General features: G+C 36.1%; 2 protein-coding genes across 4 annotated transcripts in view; both read right to left on the bottom strand.

The window, feature by feature from the left end:
* Positions 1-486: 486 nt before the first annotated feature.
* On the bottom strand, positions 487-10,427 carry cdc45 (CDC45 cell division cycle 45 homolog (S. cerevisiae)). 2 transcript variants are annotated; one of them, XM_015047843.1, is made up of 18 exons: positions 10,101-10,427; positions 9,939-9,998; positions 8,848-8,940; positions 8,624-8,761; positions 7,922-8,074; positions 7,794-7,852; positions 7,341-7,389; positions 7,175-7,236; positions 6,142-6,192; positions 5,937-6,056; positions 4,929-5,060; positions 4,731-4,829; positions 3,880-4,044; positions 3,290-3,428; positions 3,122-3,205; positions 2,041-2,159; positions 1,886-1,962; positions 487-810 (listed from the first exon to the last, which is right to left on the bottom strand). In XM_015047843.1, the coding sequence occupies exons 1-18, from the start codon at positions 10,149-10,151 to the stop codon at positions 746-748; spliced, it is 1,716 nt and encodes a 571-aa protein (XP_014903329.1). In that variant the 5' UTR covers positions 10,152-10,427; the 3' UTR covers positions 487-745. The 2 variants fall into 2 exon arrangements, with proteins under 2 accessions (XP_014903329.1, XP_014903330.1); XM_015047844.1 differs by lacking the exon at positions 10,101-10,427 and having other exon boundaries at positions 8,848-8,962.
* Positions 10,428-12,482: 2,055 nt separating this feature from the next.
* plpp5 (phospholipid phosphatase 5) overlaps positions 12,483-17,496 on the bottom strand; it is a 13,083-nt gene continuing 8,069 nt past the window's right edge. For both annotated transcript variants that reach the window (XM_015047845.1, XM_015047846.1), the window contains exons 7-8: positions 16,233-16,403; positions 12,483-15,173 (exon numbers count right to left, since the gene is read on the bottom strand). In XM_015047845.1, coding sequence (XP_014903331.1) covers positions 15,004-15,173; positions 16,233-16,403 — 341 coding nt within the window. In that variant the 3' untranslated portion in view covers positions 12,483-15,003. The remainder of the gene's footprint in view (positions 15,174-16,232; positions 16,404-17,496) is intronic.

The following is a 17,496-nucleotide window of genomic DNA, read 5'->3' as shown; positions in this document are numbered from 1 at the left end:
CAAAACATATTATATTTTCTTGCACAAAATAATTGTTAGACAAGACTTTAGTTTGGTCAGTTCTGTCTAATTTGATGTTCTTTCAGAATTTGAGGTTCCTGTCACCTTAAATCCAAATAATCTGCTGTTGGCCACGGCCCTAAACTCAATATTTATAATCGCAGGTGAAAACAGATGTGCAATAATACAACTGTACATCTTTGAAAAGCAGAAGTAGAGCCTCCTGCACAACCAACAAGAATGCAGCAAGTGGTTTCTGGATGGTAATTCAACAAAACACACTTGTCTTTTCCAGCAGCCATTGTAAAACTTTTGGAGCTCCAGACCAAACGTGCTGGCGCTCCGTATGGGTTGCTAGATGTTGGGCTGGGCTTCGGTGGGGCTGCTATGTTGAATGAGACTTAATCAGGAAATTTTTGAAACTGCTAAAAAATAAAAAATTGTTTTTATTTTTCACAGACAGAACAGGCAACATTAAACAATTAAACATGTCTATAATGTAATTTAATATGCACAACATTTTGGATTAAAAAAGCAGAAGATTTAAAACAAACTTTAAAGTCCAAAACACGGATAAGAGATCTGTACAATATACACATAAAACCAATTAAAACCCATAAAACAATGCTTAAAGTTTTTGTGCTGGTGACACTTTAAGAGTCTGGCCAGACCAGATTATTCCTCCAGAGTAAAGCCTGGAGGAATGCGCGCCTGGCCTGAAAAGCTTCTCCGGCTGTCAGGGGTTTTATGACAGCAGAGTGATTAGGGCGTCCAAGAACTTGCTCCGATCCTCCGACTTCAGTTCGATTACTGTAAACAGAAACACACCGATAAATAAACTGTGAAAAGAAAAAAACGACAGAACACATCCATCACAACCCAGGTGGGTGTTTTCATGCGGCAGATTCCCTGGAGGAAACTGGGAAAATAAACGCTCCAAATGTTTGAGGTGGGAATGACTGGAAATAATCTGAAACATTTCAGAGGTGCTGAAACTGTCAGGATAACTCAGGAATTATGTCTTCTGTGGAGTTTAGCTTTTAGGATCAACATGAGACAATCCTGCCACCTAGTGTCCATAGAAAGAGATGAGAAAATTTAAGCCATATTATTTTTAGAATAAAAAAATGTTGGGAATAAATAAAAAATCTATTATTGCTAGAAGATTGTTTTTTTATCTTTTTAGATAATTTCAGTTTTTTTCTTGCAAGTTTTTTACTTTTCAAGTACTTTTCAAACTCAAATATTCCAAGTTTGTTTTCTAGAAAATGTCATCTTAATCTCAAAATGTTTTTTTTTTCTTGCAAATTTTCAACTTTTCTAACTCAGAAATTTCCAAGTTTTTTTCTAAGTTTCAGAATTTTTTCTACAAAATTTCTATAATTATTATAAAACATTGAGTTTTTGAGGATTTTTTTTTCTATCTGCAATGGCCCAAAAAAGGGGAAAAAATAATTTCAGCAGAAAAAAGAATGAAAAACAACAACAACAACAAAAAAACAGTTTGAACATCGAGACCTGCTGTGTCAATGTGGCCTTCATTATGGCTAAATATTTTATATTCTGCAAATAATGCATTATGTTCATGGATTTTATGTCCGTTTTAACGCCAAAGCAAATTAACTTTTAGTTTTATGAATTTTCTTCCTTGAAAACAGCAAAACAATGCAGGAATCAGCTGGAGGAATGATGTTTTTATGATGCATATTAATGCACAGTGATTATAACTGAACAAGTGAGGCCTGCAGAGATTTAAATGTTGACTTCCTGGTTGAGTTGTTGATGCTCTGAGTAATTTTGGTAGACTGAGTCAGTTTGTTTATGAAGTAATTCCTACATTAACGAAGGGACGGGGTACATGGGACGGTAAATAAGCGTCACTTACTCGACGTGTCAAAATGATCATGAAGGGTTCTGGAGCTGGTGCTCTCTGCAGCTTTTTCAAAGGCCCGACCAAAGAAACTTCAAGAAAAAACAAACAGATCACGGTTGAGAATAAAAAGTTCTCAAGAGGCTTGAGGATTGAAAGCGGAAACTTACTTCTTCTTGTCTGACGTCTCTGACTCCGGAGGGATTCCCACAACGATAACGGTTCCCTTCTCCATGTCTTTAGGAGCAGCCATGATGAGAGGAAGCAGCTTGCAGCGTTTGTTCCTCGTCTGAACAAGCAGGACAACAAATAAACGAGCGGAAAGTCTTTAATGTCTGAGTCTCAGTGAAATTCAAGCACTTTTCAAGTACTTTCAAGGTACGTTTTCAAACTTTTCTATTACCAGACTTTGGAGATAAAAATTACACAAGTGATCTAAAAAAACATCACTAATATATGACATCATTTATTACTGTTTTTAATATTTCTCATGGTAGTTTTCTACAGCAGGAACAAAGTAAACTAAAATATAACAAAGTTTTATGTTTTGAAAAGTTTCTCTTGCAGCCTAAACACTAATTTAACAAAAAAACCCAGCAATTTCAATAACTTTGTTTAATGTATAAAATATAAGATCATCAATAAGTCACTTAGCCATTAGGGAAAATAAATATTAATTACACTGAAACAGTCCAAACAAATCTTAAATTACCTTCCTGTGCAAATTAAAAGCTTGGACAAATGTAAAGAAATCCCAAAAGGTAATTAAATGTTGCTGTAACTAATTAATTCAAAATTCTTCACAGACTTATTATATATAGTGATGGCTGTGGGTAAGAAAGATCTCATGTAGCAGTCTATATTACAGCAAATCTGAAAAGCCTCTGACCAAATATGCTCTGTTTTTGTAAGAGTCTGTAGAAAGAAGGCTTTTAGCAAATAGAAGTAATTTTAACTGAAGTTTACTCTGATTTAACTTCAGACAGTGATAAAAACAAATGTGTCTGTCTTTTTAATATGAACATGAACACATCTGGTTTTAACTACAAATAACATTTCGCAAATTTAGGCTTTTCATCAAAAGGTTGGATTGCACTTTAATACAAAACTGTGCAGCACTTTCAAAGACTTGATAAAGAAATCAACCAGTTTACAAACCTTGAAAACACCTAATAGAAATTTGAGGATTTTGAAGGATTTAAAGCAACTGTGTGATCATTGCCTCCAGAATCAAACGCTGTGCGTACTCACCGACTGGACGAACGCCTTCAGCAAGTATTTGCAGAGCAGAGTTAGCGCCAGCGGTTTGGAGAAGAGCTTCACATCAGGTGTTCCCTTCATGGAAAAACAGAACAGACAGGAGTTTACCTGGGAATCTGCAGCTCAGCGGAAACATCTTCATGGCCTAAACAGCCGTACCTCCATGAGGTAGCAGTAGAGGAAGGGTCCCTGCGACAGGATGATGTTAGTGCAGATGCAGCTAGCGACAGTCTGCTGGATGGCGATCAGCTTCTTCTTCGCCAGGTCGATGCCTGATAGGAGACGATCCAGGTTGCTCCTGCACAAAACAATTGGAAGCAAATGAATGTGCTCCTTTATACATGTGGTATTACTATCGATGCAATGACAGATTATAGTTTTCTCTGAAGTATGGCCTGCTGATGCTAATTGTCACTCCTGCTGCAGATAATTATTTTGTATGCAGCGGTAAAACCAGCTGACCAAGCGGTCTGGAGCTCAGCTTGGGTTGCTAGGTGACGGGTGGAACTTTAGTGGGGTTGCTAGGTAACAGGCTGCCTTCACTGGGGTTGAGATCAACTCATTGCTAAAATGCGACTGCGTGTTTTCTTTGGTTGTTTTTTTAGTTGAGACCAAAGTACAAAAACGTGCTAAATGTGAATTTTGTATGACAGGTCCCCTTTTAAAAATGTGCAACAGCGGCAGCAGCAGTTCTATTTTACAGAAAGGCAACAGCATTAAGGCGAGTTAGTACTGGATAGTGTGCGCACCGTGAGAGGGAATCGAGCGCCTTGATGAAGTTGTCGGTGGGGTCGTTCTCGTCCCGCTCCGTGCTCTCCAGCAAGGCGGCGGCGGCGTGAACCATGTCGCTGGCCAGGAAGCTGTTCTTAAACCCAAAGTGGACGCCAAACGTCTGAATTCGAATATCCTTCATTCTGTCAGTGACGGGAAAATATGAAACCAATGTTAGAGCTGGTAAAGGAACAGGTTGCTTCATTTGCACTTTTTAATTTGTTGTTTTCTTCTTCTATTGGTGCCATTTAGTTATTTCTATTTCGTTGTTGGCTTCGAGCTCACCCCATGGACCATTATCTAGTACATTATTGGTTATTTTTAAACTCCTGTGGAGGTTTAGAGACCTAAATTGTTTGGGTCACATGTAGATCTGTCACAATTAGCAATAAATCAATCAATCACATGACAAATTATAACAAGTTCAATAATTTCCATGTTCATGATTTATTGTTTTTCTCTTTTTTTTTCCCCACCAAAAATTGGATGACAAAAGCCTTCAGTCTGGTGATTTGGCCTCAACTAGACCGTTATTTGAAGGACAAATTTGTTTACAGAGAACTCATAATTTATTTTATTTGTTTTGTTTATTTATTTTGGATATTTAAAATGTCTTCCTGTTCCAGTGTTAAATGTTCATTTGAGTGTAAAAGTTCATTGATCATTGAGAATGTGTTCTTGTATTATTTCGTAGATTTTATATTACTTGAAAATGGTCTCAAAACAACATTACCATTTATTACAATAACGTCTGGAACAATTTATCATCCAGAAAGATTTGTTATTGTGACACAGCGATGCACACAAGTTTTTTAACTTGTATACATACCCGTATTTATTAGACGATTCCTCAATGACGTCCCTGAGGTTCTCCTTGATCGTAACGTCCATTGACTTAAATTTTTGTTTAACTTGTCTCAGTGGTAGCCTGTAACAAGAAATAAAAACGCATATATTCAGAGCAAAACACAAAATAAATAATCAAAAAACAGGAAAACTCAGTATTGTTTCCACACAAAGCTCGTACCCCATGTCAGCCAAGAACTCCTGGAGTTTCTTTTGTCCTTTTAGGGTCCAAAGCTTGAAGCTGCATGCTGTGTAGTAGGAGTTGCAGATGCTCTCATACAGAGACCAGTGATGGTACAACGCCAGACGAAGGCTGAAGAAAAGCGTTAAGAAAAAACGTCTTATGGCTAAACAAGACAAAATCCAAGAATCTGTAAGCAACACGGGGATTTCTGACATATAGTTAAAATAACAAAACCAAATTTAGTTTTACTCAGCAATTACAAAAGTACAATATCGGTATGAAAATAAAGCTAACACTTTAATGACTCCACCAGATGTTCAAGTATTTCAGCAGCTGCTATAGTTTCAGAGAAAATTAGCAAGGAAACATAAATAATTAGGATTTTCTTTTGTCCCTCGCCAGAATATTTTTGCACTATAAAGTATATAAATCTTTTAGAAACATCATAAATAAGGTTACAGACTTGCACAAACCATAGATCCACATTACCTGTGCAAAAACTGATGCAGCTGAGGTAAACTAAAAACAAATTTAGAGTTTTAAGTAAAAGAAAAAAAAGAAAAATACATAGGAATTTTGCCTTTGGCACAGGTTGGCATCACCTACAAAACTGGAAATTTCCTGTTTTTACTTACTAAACTTATTTTTACATGTCTAAAACTGCTCTTTTTTATAGCCACATGTATTTTTTATTCAATTGTAGTAAAACAATAAGGAAATTATATGTTTGACTTCAATTTATTATTTTTTTCCTTTTTTGTAACTCAAGAGTAAAAAAAAGAAAGAAGGGGAAAAAAAACAAATTTAAGGCAGATTTTATTGAAGAAAAAGAACTGAATGAAAACCTACAAAATTTCTATATATTTTTGGCACTATCAGAGCTCCATAAATGTCTGTATTTTTGCATTAGAACCTTTCGAGAAAGGTTGCATCAGCTTCTAGTCTGGCGTTTCCATGGATACCAGCCATGTTTATGTTTGACTGAGGGGCCTTAAGGAAGGATACTCGTATTCAAAGGAGATCCTCATGCAGTCGATGGACAGAGAGTTCTCCTCATCCTCGTTTCGGTGGTTGTGTCGGGAGACGTGGCGCTGCACCGTTGCGATGTCCGACACGTACTTCATGCTAAAACGAGAACATAAACTCTCTCTGAGAGACGCTTGGTGATGCGTATCAAAAACCTTTTTCAAAATGCAGAGGCTGCTCTTACTGGGGGATTTTATCATGAACCCACTGGTCTGTCAGGCCGATGATGGACCACCTGCAACAACAAATAACAGAGTTAACACACACTCTGCAGGGTGACGGGTCCAATATTGACCTACACTATGACTTCATGTTCCTACATCTTTCCCTCAGTAAAATTCAAGCACTTTTTAAATCATTTTCAAGGAAAGTTTTCAAACGTTTCCAGCATCAGACTTTGGAGATAAAAACAAGACAAACTGACTAAAAAAGAAACCAGTTTCAATTTACTATTATATAATATTTATTACTGTTATGAACATCTTTTGGTAGTTTTCCACTAATATAACAAAAAATTTTGTTTTGAAATGTCTCAAACACCAAATTTCACACCACCATTTGGTGTCAAATAGTGTGTTTATTATTTATTTCTGTTTCACTATTTATTGATTATTTAACATAATTGCACTAAGAAGAGAACTATGCCGCAATTACGTTGTACGCTATACGGAAATGTATGACACTAATATTACTTAACAAAATAGTAAAAAATCCCCCAGTTCAAATAACGTTGTTTAATGTACAAAATATTATACAATCAATAAGTCATTGAGCCGATGATAAAATAGGGATGATAAACATCTATTAAATTGAAACAATCCAAACAAATTGTGTTAATTTGTTCAAATTAAATGATATAACATACAAAGAAAATTACAAAAAAAAAAAAATCTCTAAAAAATGTTCTCAATATCATTTTCTGGAAATTAGAAAAAATAAATAATTTTGGTAATTTTAACTGACCTAAAACAAGAAAATGTTAGTCGCTTTAACTTCATACAGTGAGAAAAAAAAAAAAAATTTATTAGGTGTCTGAAAAAAATCAGATTTCAACCATAAATGACATTTTCCAGTCACATGTTGCATTTTGTTAAAAAACTGTGCCATTTAAATTTCAAGCACTTTCAAGGACTTCATACAGAAATGAAGCACTTTCCAAACCAGTTCAAGCATTTTCAAGCACAAGTATGCACAGTGACGTTCAGAGACAAACTCACCACAGCATGTCCTTCGTGTCTTTAGTCAGGACCCAGGCGAGCTCAAAAAACATCATGGCCGCCTGCGAACAGAAACGTCTCAAACATGGCTGCCACACATCCACAGGGCAAAAATGAATGAACGCTCACTATGAATTCACTTTTCTCTACAGTTCATCTTACTCACAGAGGTCCCGTGGTATTCGTACTGCTCATAGTCGAACAGGATCTCCCTCCTGTCAAACATTCAAATGACCCAAATTAATTCTTGGTAAATGAAAAAACTGAAACTTTAAAATGCTCGCTATCACTGTTTCTTCAGTCCTTCATCAGATCTTTTAATGCTGTGACAAATTGCTTTATCAAATTTTCTGGTTTTGAAGATTTAATTTTTGGAAAATCTGGATTTTTTTTCCCCCCACCAATACTCCTCGGGTTTCCATAGTTCAGAGTGATGTCAGGTGGCGGCCATCTTGTTTGAAAAGTATGTTTTTAAAATATATCACCCAGTTCTACGTAGCATAACTAAGAGTTTGTTTCACAGATAATCGGAGAAGATGAGAATCGACAAAGACGTGAAAGAGATTTGAGAAAACAGAAAATGGAGGTTGTGTCTTTATGAAACGGATCAACTGATCACCTTCTGGCCTCCCACTGCCTCTTTGCTCTCTGCCTTTCGATCCGCCTCTCGATGGCGCCCTGCAACAACACGACAACGGTCAGCTCCAGTCCTCAGCTCCGCCGCCGCCGACCGGACGCTCAGCTCACTTCATCAAATCTCCTCCGTTTGCCCGACGGCTCCGAGCCTTCATCGCTCTCATTCCCAGAGCCTTCGCCCTCCTCCTCCTCGTCTTCATCCCGGAAGATGTCATCGTATGTCGGCACGCCGAGGTCGTCGTCCTCTTTGATGAGCAGCTTGATCTGCAGAGGAGAAGACGGAGGATGAAACAAGAAGGACGCCATCATGTGATTTCCCCATTTGAGACAAAACAAAAAAGATTAGAAACAAAAGGAAGGAAGGAAGCAAGAAAGAAAGTAAGAAAGGAAGGAAAGGATGGAAACAAAGAAGTAAAACAGGAAGGAAGCAAGGAAACAAAGAAAGGATGGAAATAGAAGATGGAGTAGGACAGAAGGATTCAAGGACAGAGATAAGTAGAGAAGGATGGATCCAACAATTGAAGGACGGAGAACGTAATGAAGGAAACAAGCAGAAAGGAACTAAAGATGTAAGGAAGGAATGAAAGAGAGGGAAGAAAGAGACGAGGGGACAAAGTATCCAAGGAAGGCAGGAGGCTGGGAAGGAAGGAAACAAGAAGGAAAAACAATTTGTAAACAACAGGAGAGAAAATAAAGTCTGGAAATAGAAATTAACTCGTATGTTTTTGACCAGACTAGATAAAATTTTGTACAAATTCAGGTCATTTAGCCAACAGAAATAAAATCAAGTCGTCAATAATCAGGTTACGTCACCTGGGTGTCGTTGTAGACGTTAACGACGTCAACGGGCCGGTGGGTGTCGCAGATGAAGAAGATGGAGTCGCTGTCTGGCTGCAGCATCTCCAGCAGGTCGACGTTGGCGCCGCAGTTTATCAGAACAAAATATCGAAACTATAACATAAAGGAAAACAGTCCAGAGCGTCAATGGAAACTCAACATGGCTTCCTCCTGCAAAGGAACCTCCAGGTGAAACTCACCTGTTCTTTGTGCTCCAGGAAGGCGGTGCTGAGGTCCTGCCAGCCTGTAACTGGTACCAGAGTGTACTGGATCTGATCACAGTGAAACAGCGCCTAGAAAAGCCTCCCATTAATCCTCAAATAAACAATAATAATTTATCTTTAGACAAAACATCAGGCAAACCTACACATGCTAATCTGCTGATTCATACTTACACTGATTGGTATGAATTGTAAGCCTGGCAGCTGCCAGGCTGTGTTTATTTTCAATCACTTTATTTTGTATTTCATTAACTCAATAAATAGTTAATTCAATATCTAAAAAGAAATCACTAATGAAAAAGAGCATAAAGTACAAACTTATAATATTTTCCCATCAATTCACATAAAAGAAAAGCTACTCAGCTCAGAAGACTATTACAAATATATTTCAAACACACAAAAATACACAATAAAACTTCAGTTTACTCAAAAATAATCACTTCAAAAATAATTTTACAATTTCTTTGAAAAGCAGAAACAGATTTAGATTGTTTTATCTCATTGTTAACGTTGTTTCGTAAACTGGCATCTGAAATGCTAAATTGAAATGCATCTATCCATCGTTGTTGCTCTGAATCTATTTTTTTTTTATTTCAGAACCATAAATTTGTCTTCTCTTTACAAAATTGTGTTGAATATTATTATGTATATGCGCTTTGTACATACATTTTAAAATATTTAATTCAATCAATTCATGAAGTTTCAATAAGCTTAACTGTACTAATACTGGATTTGTGTGATCTCTGAATCTATTTCCACTTTTCACCAAGTTCTTGCTATTGACGGAAATTTAAACATTGTTAATGTATTTCTGTAGTTGTTTTGTCTTTTGTTTTTTTTTCATCATTTTTTCCTTTTTTGATTTGTGTATGGAAAAGTTACTCCACATTTAAATATGCACACAGCTTAAACATAATTTAAAAACAAACATATTTGTCAAGTCTTAAAACACTAAGCATGAGGACAGTCAGATTTCTTCATGTATTTGTTATCATGATATAAAGTTTAAGAAGGTGTCCTTTGTTATGACTACAGTAGCTAATTCAAGCTGACACGACTCTTCCCCTTACCTGCAGTATCTTACAGGCGCAGAGACCATCGATGTCCGCTGCAACCAGGAGGGCGACTCTCTAAATGCAAACAAAAGCACATAAAATTGACTATACACCGTCTAGCAAGCTTACCGCCTGCCGCTAGCTTAGTTAGCCAACAAGCAGTTCCGAAAAACCTACCTGGTTGGCAACAACTTCATAAAAATCCTTCTTTATGTCTGCGATAAACATGTTTAAATTGCGATTAAATACGAGACGAGCTTGATAAAAGTCCGTAAGACGCCTGAGTGGAGAAGCTAATTCAGCCAATTCAGTTTAGCTGACAAAAGTCAGTGTAACAGTTTCCACAGCCACAGACAGCTGTTGTGTTCCGCGTTAGAAATCTGGCGCCAACTGCACACGTCACGTCCAACCAATCAACGGCCAGGAATACAGCTACGTCAGAGCTCTCAGACCACGCCTACCAGGAACAAGTAAAATACACTGAAACAGTTATAAACAGATAAATGTACTTAATTTAGAAGTACTTAACTCAGTTAAATAATGCAAATGAACAAAGGAAATAAAATATAACACCTTTAAGTGTAATTTGTAACATTTTTAACTTAACAGTTAAGTGTTTAAAATATTCAGATGAAAAGTTAAAATTGGGCTTAATTGTACAAACTGTTACAGAAGAAATTAAATGAAATGTTTATTATTTTTGAACAAGTAAAATGTTAGATAAAAATGAAATAAGAAAACAAAAAAAGTCAAAATAATAAACATAAATTCCATAACTGTTCCATGTCTGAATCTTTTTTGTCCCAATTTTATACAAGCAAATAAAATACACGATTGGACAGCTTTAAAATGCAAAATTCCTTCATAGCACCTGCATATTCAGTGGCTCTTAAATGTGCATGATCAACTCTATCATGGCAACTTTCTATGATGTAGAAAAAATTATCTGTTTTAATTTTTTACTGTAATAAATGTGTTTTACTTCAATTGAACAGGAAAATTGTCCCAATATATGTGAAAAACATTTTAAATTGATGTATGAAAAAAACCTGCCAATTTAACAGTGCATATGATATACATGTACATATTATTTGTAAAATGTAGAGTTTTAGTCACTGACCAAAAGACAAAAAAAAAAAAAGACATTTAGACAGTTTTTGTAATAGATGCATCTCTGGTTTTAATTTTCAGTTAATTACCAAAAAGGAAAATATGCAAACACCAGGACTATTTCCCCAACACAGTAAAGTGTTCATTGAAAGCGTCACAACATGAAGAAAAATAAAAATTAAAAACAAAAAACAGGACATTATCTCAGAATGTGCAGCTACATCTGGCTGTGATCCTAAAGCTAACAAGCAGTTCTATGAATAATCCCGTTTCCATTGATCCAATACAAAACACATGAACTGAAAACCACAAAAAGCCTAACAAATGGACGGGAGCCGTGAGTTAAATTAGATACTGTTCAACTGTAAAACATGCACAATTTTATCAAAATCAAGAAGCCTAACATATAAAACCAAAGTGCCTTAGAATACGAATCTTAATTTAATAATCACCACATGTAAAAAAAAAAAATATTTTCAAGTAAAGTCAAACATTCCATGAAATTAAATATGCTAGTATTTCGATTTAAGGTCTGAAAGTGAGGTTTGTCCCTTTAATGTTAGGACATTCACGTTTGACTCCATCAAAAATAACATTTGATAATTTTTATTCTGAGGTAAAGAAAGGCAGCATGCCACATGGAAACACAGAGTTCTGTACATGTAAAATACCAGGGTGAGCTCATGGTGCGAGGATCTGTAAAGTAACGTGGTAAACAAAGGCACAAAGTCACTCATTTTCTGACAAGTCTGATCGGAGTGCAGTGATTCTCTCAGACGTGCTTAGAACCTGCAAACTTTGGCTGGTTTTACACAGACGGTAACAAGAGGTCCAACACAAGAAAAACAATTAGAGTAACAAAAAGGCCAACAAAATTAAGCAACAGCACAAAAACGTGACAGAAAAATAATAAAAGTAACAATAAAACTGGACAAAACAAAGCAAAAAAACACAGGTTAACAGTTTCCTGTTTTGAAAAACTAAAGTAGATGAAAAGTGAGATTTTCATTTTGGCTTTTTGCAGCACCTGACCAGCAGGAGAGGTCCAACCTCTGTTGGGTCCAGTACAAAGATCTGGTTCCACAGCAGGCATGGGTCGGCTAGTGGTATCAAGATATGCAGAGGTTAAGGAAACAAAAAGGTTAAAAACTGATTGTTTAAGTGAGAAGACAGAGAAAGTGCTGGAGCAGATGGAATAACTCAGTTCTGCCCTTCTCCAACCTGTTGCTTTGCACTGCCAGTCAGCTGGCTGACAAAACATTTCTCTGGTTGCAGCAAACACTAAAATAAAAACTGATTTTTGTGGTGTGGAAACCAACTAAGTAGCCCCAGAGCAGATAGCCTGACTAACGTGTAAGCACATTTACTTGAAAATCCATACTAATTTTTTATTCAACATTTCAGCAGGACTATTAATTGTTGTTGTTTTTTTGTTTGTTTTGTTTTTTAAATATGAAGAAAACGGATCATAATTAAATTTTTTTGTGTTAGATTCTCGTTTATTACATTGAAATTGTAGTGTTTTTGCATAAAGTTGTCACATTATGCAAATTTACCGACCCATGCCTACTACCAAAAACTAACTCAAGGAGCATTTCTCTTCAGCTTCAAGAAACCCCCCCACAATTCATTCATAAAGCCAGCTGTCAACAAAAACCAGAGTTATAGTAAGTGTTGGATTCACTGAAACAAGGAAAGGTTTCCCTCACAGTCCCTTTACAGTCATAAAACCCTGTAACAATATGATCCATTGGGCTGTTCAGCTAAAGCAGAGACTAAAGTTAAACTACAGCAGGCACTATAGTAACTCTGAAGCACAGCGTGGTGCTGCTACATTTGCTTGTTGTACTAAGAGTTTGGCACACGAAGCCAGAGATTAAACACAAACAAAGCAACAGTGAATGATGAACATTCAAGAAATACTAAAGCAAAACAGAAAGATTCAAAGCAACACAAACAAAGGCAGCAATAAACGAGACCTGCTGACGAAACAAAACGGATGGATAATAAAAGAGTGCGACTAATTTTGAGTCATCAATTATTCAAGAAACCAACTACTTTTGTGGCTTAAGTCTTAACGAATGAAATGTGCATCAATCTGTGGCTGAAAACAGTCCCAGCGCTGCACTACTTATCTAAATCACAAATCTACCTTTGAAGGAAACAAACTACTAAAATTACTTTCCTCCCATTTCCCTTCCTTTTCACATAAAATGATTCCTATAATTCAGCTCTGCTTACACTAGATTCTCACGTAACAATATCACATTACAGAGCAAATGAACATAAAAAAGTATGAAACATAAGTCATGATTTTTCTTTTCACTGCTTTTCTAAGCAGATACACAGTCACGTCCTTATCTCTAACAGTCCTGTCTATAAAACCTGTTAATCTATGACTGATGATAGCAATAAAAAAACAATAATGACTGATTGAGGTCATTTTCAATGGGAATATGTCAACAGGATGAGCACTGGGGAAGTAAACACTGATAAAGAAGATGGATTTTTCCTCTCCCAACAAAACCTCTCTTTCGTTAGAACAGTTTTACTCGAGGATTACAAAAATCAATAATTCAATACAAAACAGGGAGTAAACAGTCAGACCATTAATGTGATTGGAGATGTTTTTGTTGAGCTTTGAGCTAATAAAGAAAGAAAATGATTTACTTTAACAATAATCCTTCCTTTCTCTGTGTCTGAGTTAAATGAAGGAGAAGACATTTCACTGCATTTCTCCTGGAAATCCTCACTGGGCAAATCACCACCCTACTGAAATTCAAGAAACAGGCTTTACAAACATTATCTTTGTGTTGAAGCAACAAACCTGAACAGAAAATGATGATATATGTGTCTTAAAGAGAAGATGTGGAAAACGCTAGCTAAAAAGGTCCCAGTTGCTTTTAGATCAATTTACAGCATGTCACTGTCCTTAAAGGAAAAAAAAAAAAAATACTTTCACAAAAAGTTGGCAATATCCTGCAAATTTTCAGGGTTTTGCTTTGGCTACTTTGAGTCAGAAATGATGAACAGAGAAAAATCTGAGCATAATGTTTCTGATCCTGATTGTTCACTGCAAAAACACAAAATCTTAAGAATTTTCTTTGTCTAGATATCTTAGTATACTTGAAATAAGTTAAAACTATCTTACAAGTAACTTTTCAGCAAGATATAGGAGCTTGTTTTAAGTCAATAATTCCTTATTGTTGATCAAAATATGCTAATTCCACTGGTCGATTATTTCACTTATAACATGGAAAAATTTTCCATGTTATAGAACTAGTAATTGTTCATCAATAGTAAGCAATTATTTATTGAAAACAAGCTTCTATATGTAGCTGAAAAGTTACTTGTAAGTTAGTTTAGTCTTATTTCAAGTGGACTAAGATATTTGATTGGAAACTAGATCAAAAATACTTGGTAAGTTTTTGTGTTTTTGCAGTGTTGCGACCACTTCAATACCAGAAGACCACTGAAGTAGATTCAAAAGATCTGCATTGTTATGGAACAGACCCTTAAAACCACAAATCTTCTACTCAGTCAAGAATAAAGACTAATGGAAATAAATTAGATCTAGTGTCTGCTTATCTGCTTATTTAAAAAGTTGCAAGATAAACAATCAAGTCACCAAATAATGGCTAATGCAGTTAAGCTTCTACTGCAGTGGTTGTGTAGTTAAATTGGCTCAGTTGTTGTAACCTGAAGGCACAGAACTGGGCCAGGTGGAGACTCAAGTCGAACCATGAAACTAAAATATCCGGTATGTTATGACACTTTTCAGTTTGCCTAATAGAACTGTTGATGATTTGGTAATCAATTCATTCACAATCATAGAAACTTCAAAAGCTGCAGCGGTAATAACCAACAATAAATATAAACACTAACAAAGTTTCCATCCCAGTCATTCTGAAAACCGTAACTCCACGGATCTCCTTGTAATCCCATGGAAAGCGTTCAGGTCGCAGCGGCTCTACAGAGGCAAGAGGAAGGTGGAGTTGGCCAACTTGCGCTCCTGCGCCACGGGAACAGTCTCTCTCTGACGGATCGGTCTGTGGGAGTCCGGGTCCTGAAGCGGAGGAAAGTGCTGCCTGTAGCAGAGCCAGGCGAAGGCCAGACCCAACATGGACCCGACTAACACATCTGCATGGAGGACGAGAGCGACGAGTCAGGCTGAAAATCACACTTTGCTTGTTTAATTTATAACTTCCTGATTTTGTCAATGATTCCCAAGTTAAGTCTGAACAGTCTGAAGTGCTTCCTCTTCAGCCTCAGAAAAACCTTTTGTAAAAACCAGATCAGTGCATTTATGTTTGCTTATTGTAACTACCTTTAAGGGTTTATGCTTTTATTTTGGTAACTTTCTTATTGAGGTAGCTATAGTTAACATAAAACATAAAAAAAAGAAAGCAACTAAATTTTAGCTTCAGTCGATAAGGGAACAAAGGAACTGGGATTGAAATCTGTGATTTCTGTGTTAATGGAAAGGATTGTGCAAATGTGATGGGCTGTGGATAATAATGGATGGTAAAAACAGCTGTAATTTTTATTTCTTGTTGTCCAACTCTTACGTAGGTTGATGAACATATGTACGGCTTTAATAAATCATTATTTAACTATCACTTCTGGCTTTCTCAAAATTTACTGGATGCTACAAAAATGTTTTAAACCTTTTTTAATATTAAATATTGAATCATTTCTCATTTAAGTTTCCCATTTAAAAAAAAAAGTAAATACTGAAAATCAAGCCGTTCTAATTCATCTTTAAGAAGCTTGATTTGTCTCACTAGTATTATAAAAGAAAAGCAAAAACAAGCATTTTTTAAAATAAAGGTGGTTGAAATCCATCTCAAATAATTAAATAAACACTTGATCATTTACAAAGCTTAATTACATGTTCAAACTAAGGCTGGACCTTACAGCTGAAAAGCATAACACAATATGCGTTTCATATAGTTGAACTGATAATTATTGACTAGCTTTTTGTTTAAAATATCTGAAATTCTGCCAAACTGGTGACATGACTTTTCCTGTTTTATCCACAGCGTCATCTCCAGTTTTGGAACTTGTTTTCTCCTTCCACTCCATACCGTTGTATTTACCTACAATACTTTTTTAAAAGGTTTAGTGTAATGTTATTCCCTGAGTATCATTTTCAGAAGCACATGTTGAAGTTATACTTTCTAGCCCAGAAACTCTGACCTTGCCAGTGGTGCTTGTAGTCGCAGGTTCTGGAAAGAGCGATTACAGCTGCGATGAGCAAAGGCGTGAGGAAGGCACATAGCCGCCATGCTCTGCCTTGGCCAGCCGGACTGAAGCAGCGCAGCTTTCCTGCGATGTACAGCGCTGTGAAACCCAAACCTGCAAAAGCAACTGAGGGGGGGGGGGGAAGAAAAAAGAAATGAGAAATGCCAGTTCTTTCTTTGGCATTTTGAGTAACCATGGCGACATAAGAAAAAAACGAGCCAAATTCAAATCAAAACAGATTCTAACTGACACTGTCTTGTGTCAGACTCAAAACAGAAGTAGAATAATCACCATAGCAACAGAACACTGAGGAGGGCAGAGGTGTAGAGAACTACAGAGATGCCATCTTTATACAGGAACACTTACTACAGACAAGATGGCAGAAAGAGCAAAGGAAGTAAGTTCCTTATGACTCTTGAAACCTAAACTGACAACCACTTTGTGTGTGTCAAAATAAGAGCAACACATACCCGACAAAATAAAAGCCTTCACATTTTTCACAACAGGTATTTGGTGTTTTGGGCATCATATGACTGGTTTAAACCAACCACTGTTACACAAGGGATTAATGAGGCCTTTTAAAATGAAGCTTATGGAAAATTTCAAAATAAAAGCCTCAATATTTCTCTTATTTCACTTGTTAAGCAAGGCTAAAATAATGCTAAAATGCTTATGTTTTTGAACAATAACAATATTTGTTGTTAATCTGTTGCTAAGAGATGACCATGTTTTCTGGTAGCGAAGTGCCACGAAGTGAACTTCAGATTTTTACTTTTGCAAAATTTACTAACCGTAAGTTTCTTGTGTCTAAGCAGACAAGATTTTTACTTTTTTACTTTTGTGTTAAATGTTTATATTTACCACCAATGACAAAAAAAGAAACATTTTCATTTTTATGCAAAATTTACTTGTTAAATAGTAAGTACTGTAAGATGAGCAGTATTTCAAAAGAGCAGAAGAAATCTTATGTTTTTTGAACAATAACAATATTTGTTGTTAATCTGTTGCTAAGAGACGTGGGCATTTTCTGGTAACCAAGTGCCATGAAGTAAACATCTGATTTTCAATTTTGCAAAGTTTACCAACTGTAATTTCTTGTGCCCAAGCAGACAAGCAGTATTTCAAAAGGGCTTATGTGTCATAAATAATATTAGTTATTAATTTGGTGTTAAGAGGTGAGCATATTTTTCTTTTTTCTGGTAACGAAGTACCACGAAGT

Source organism: Poecilia latipinna, unplaced genomic scaffold (genome assembly GCF_001443285.1).
Source record: "Poecilia latipinna isolate Pla-1442-1.1 unplaced genomic scaffold, P_latipinna-1.0 Scaffold845, whole genome shotgun sequence".
Lineage (NCBI taxonomy): Eukaryota > Metazoa > Chordata > Actinopteri > Cyprinodontiformes > Poeciliidae > Poecilia > Poecilia latipinna.
Note: the sequence above shows the minus strand (reverse complement) of the source record. Positions and strands in the feature narration are given on the sequence as shown.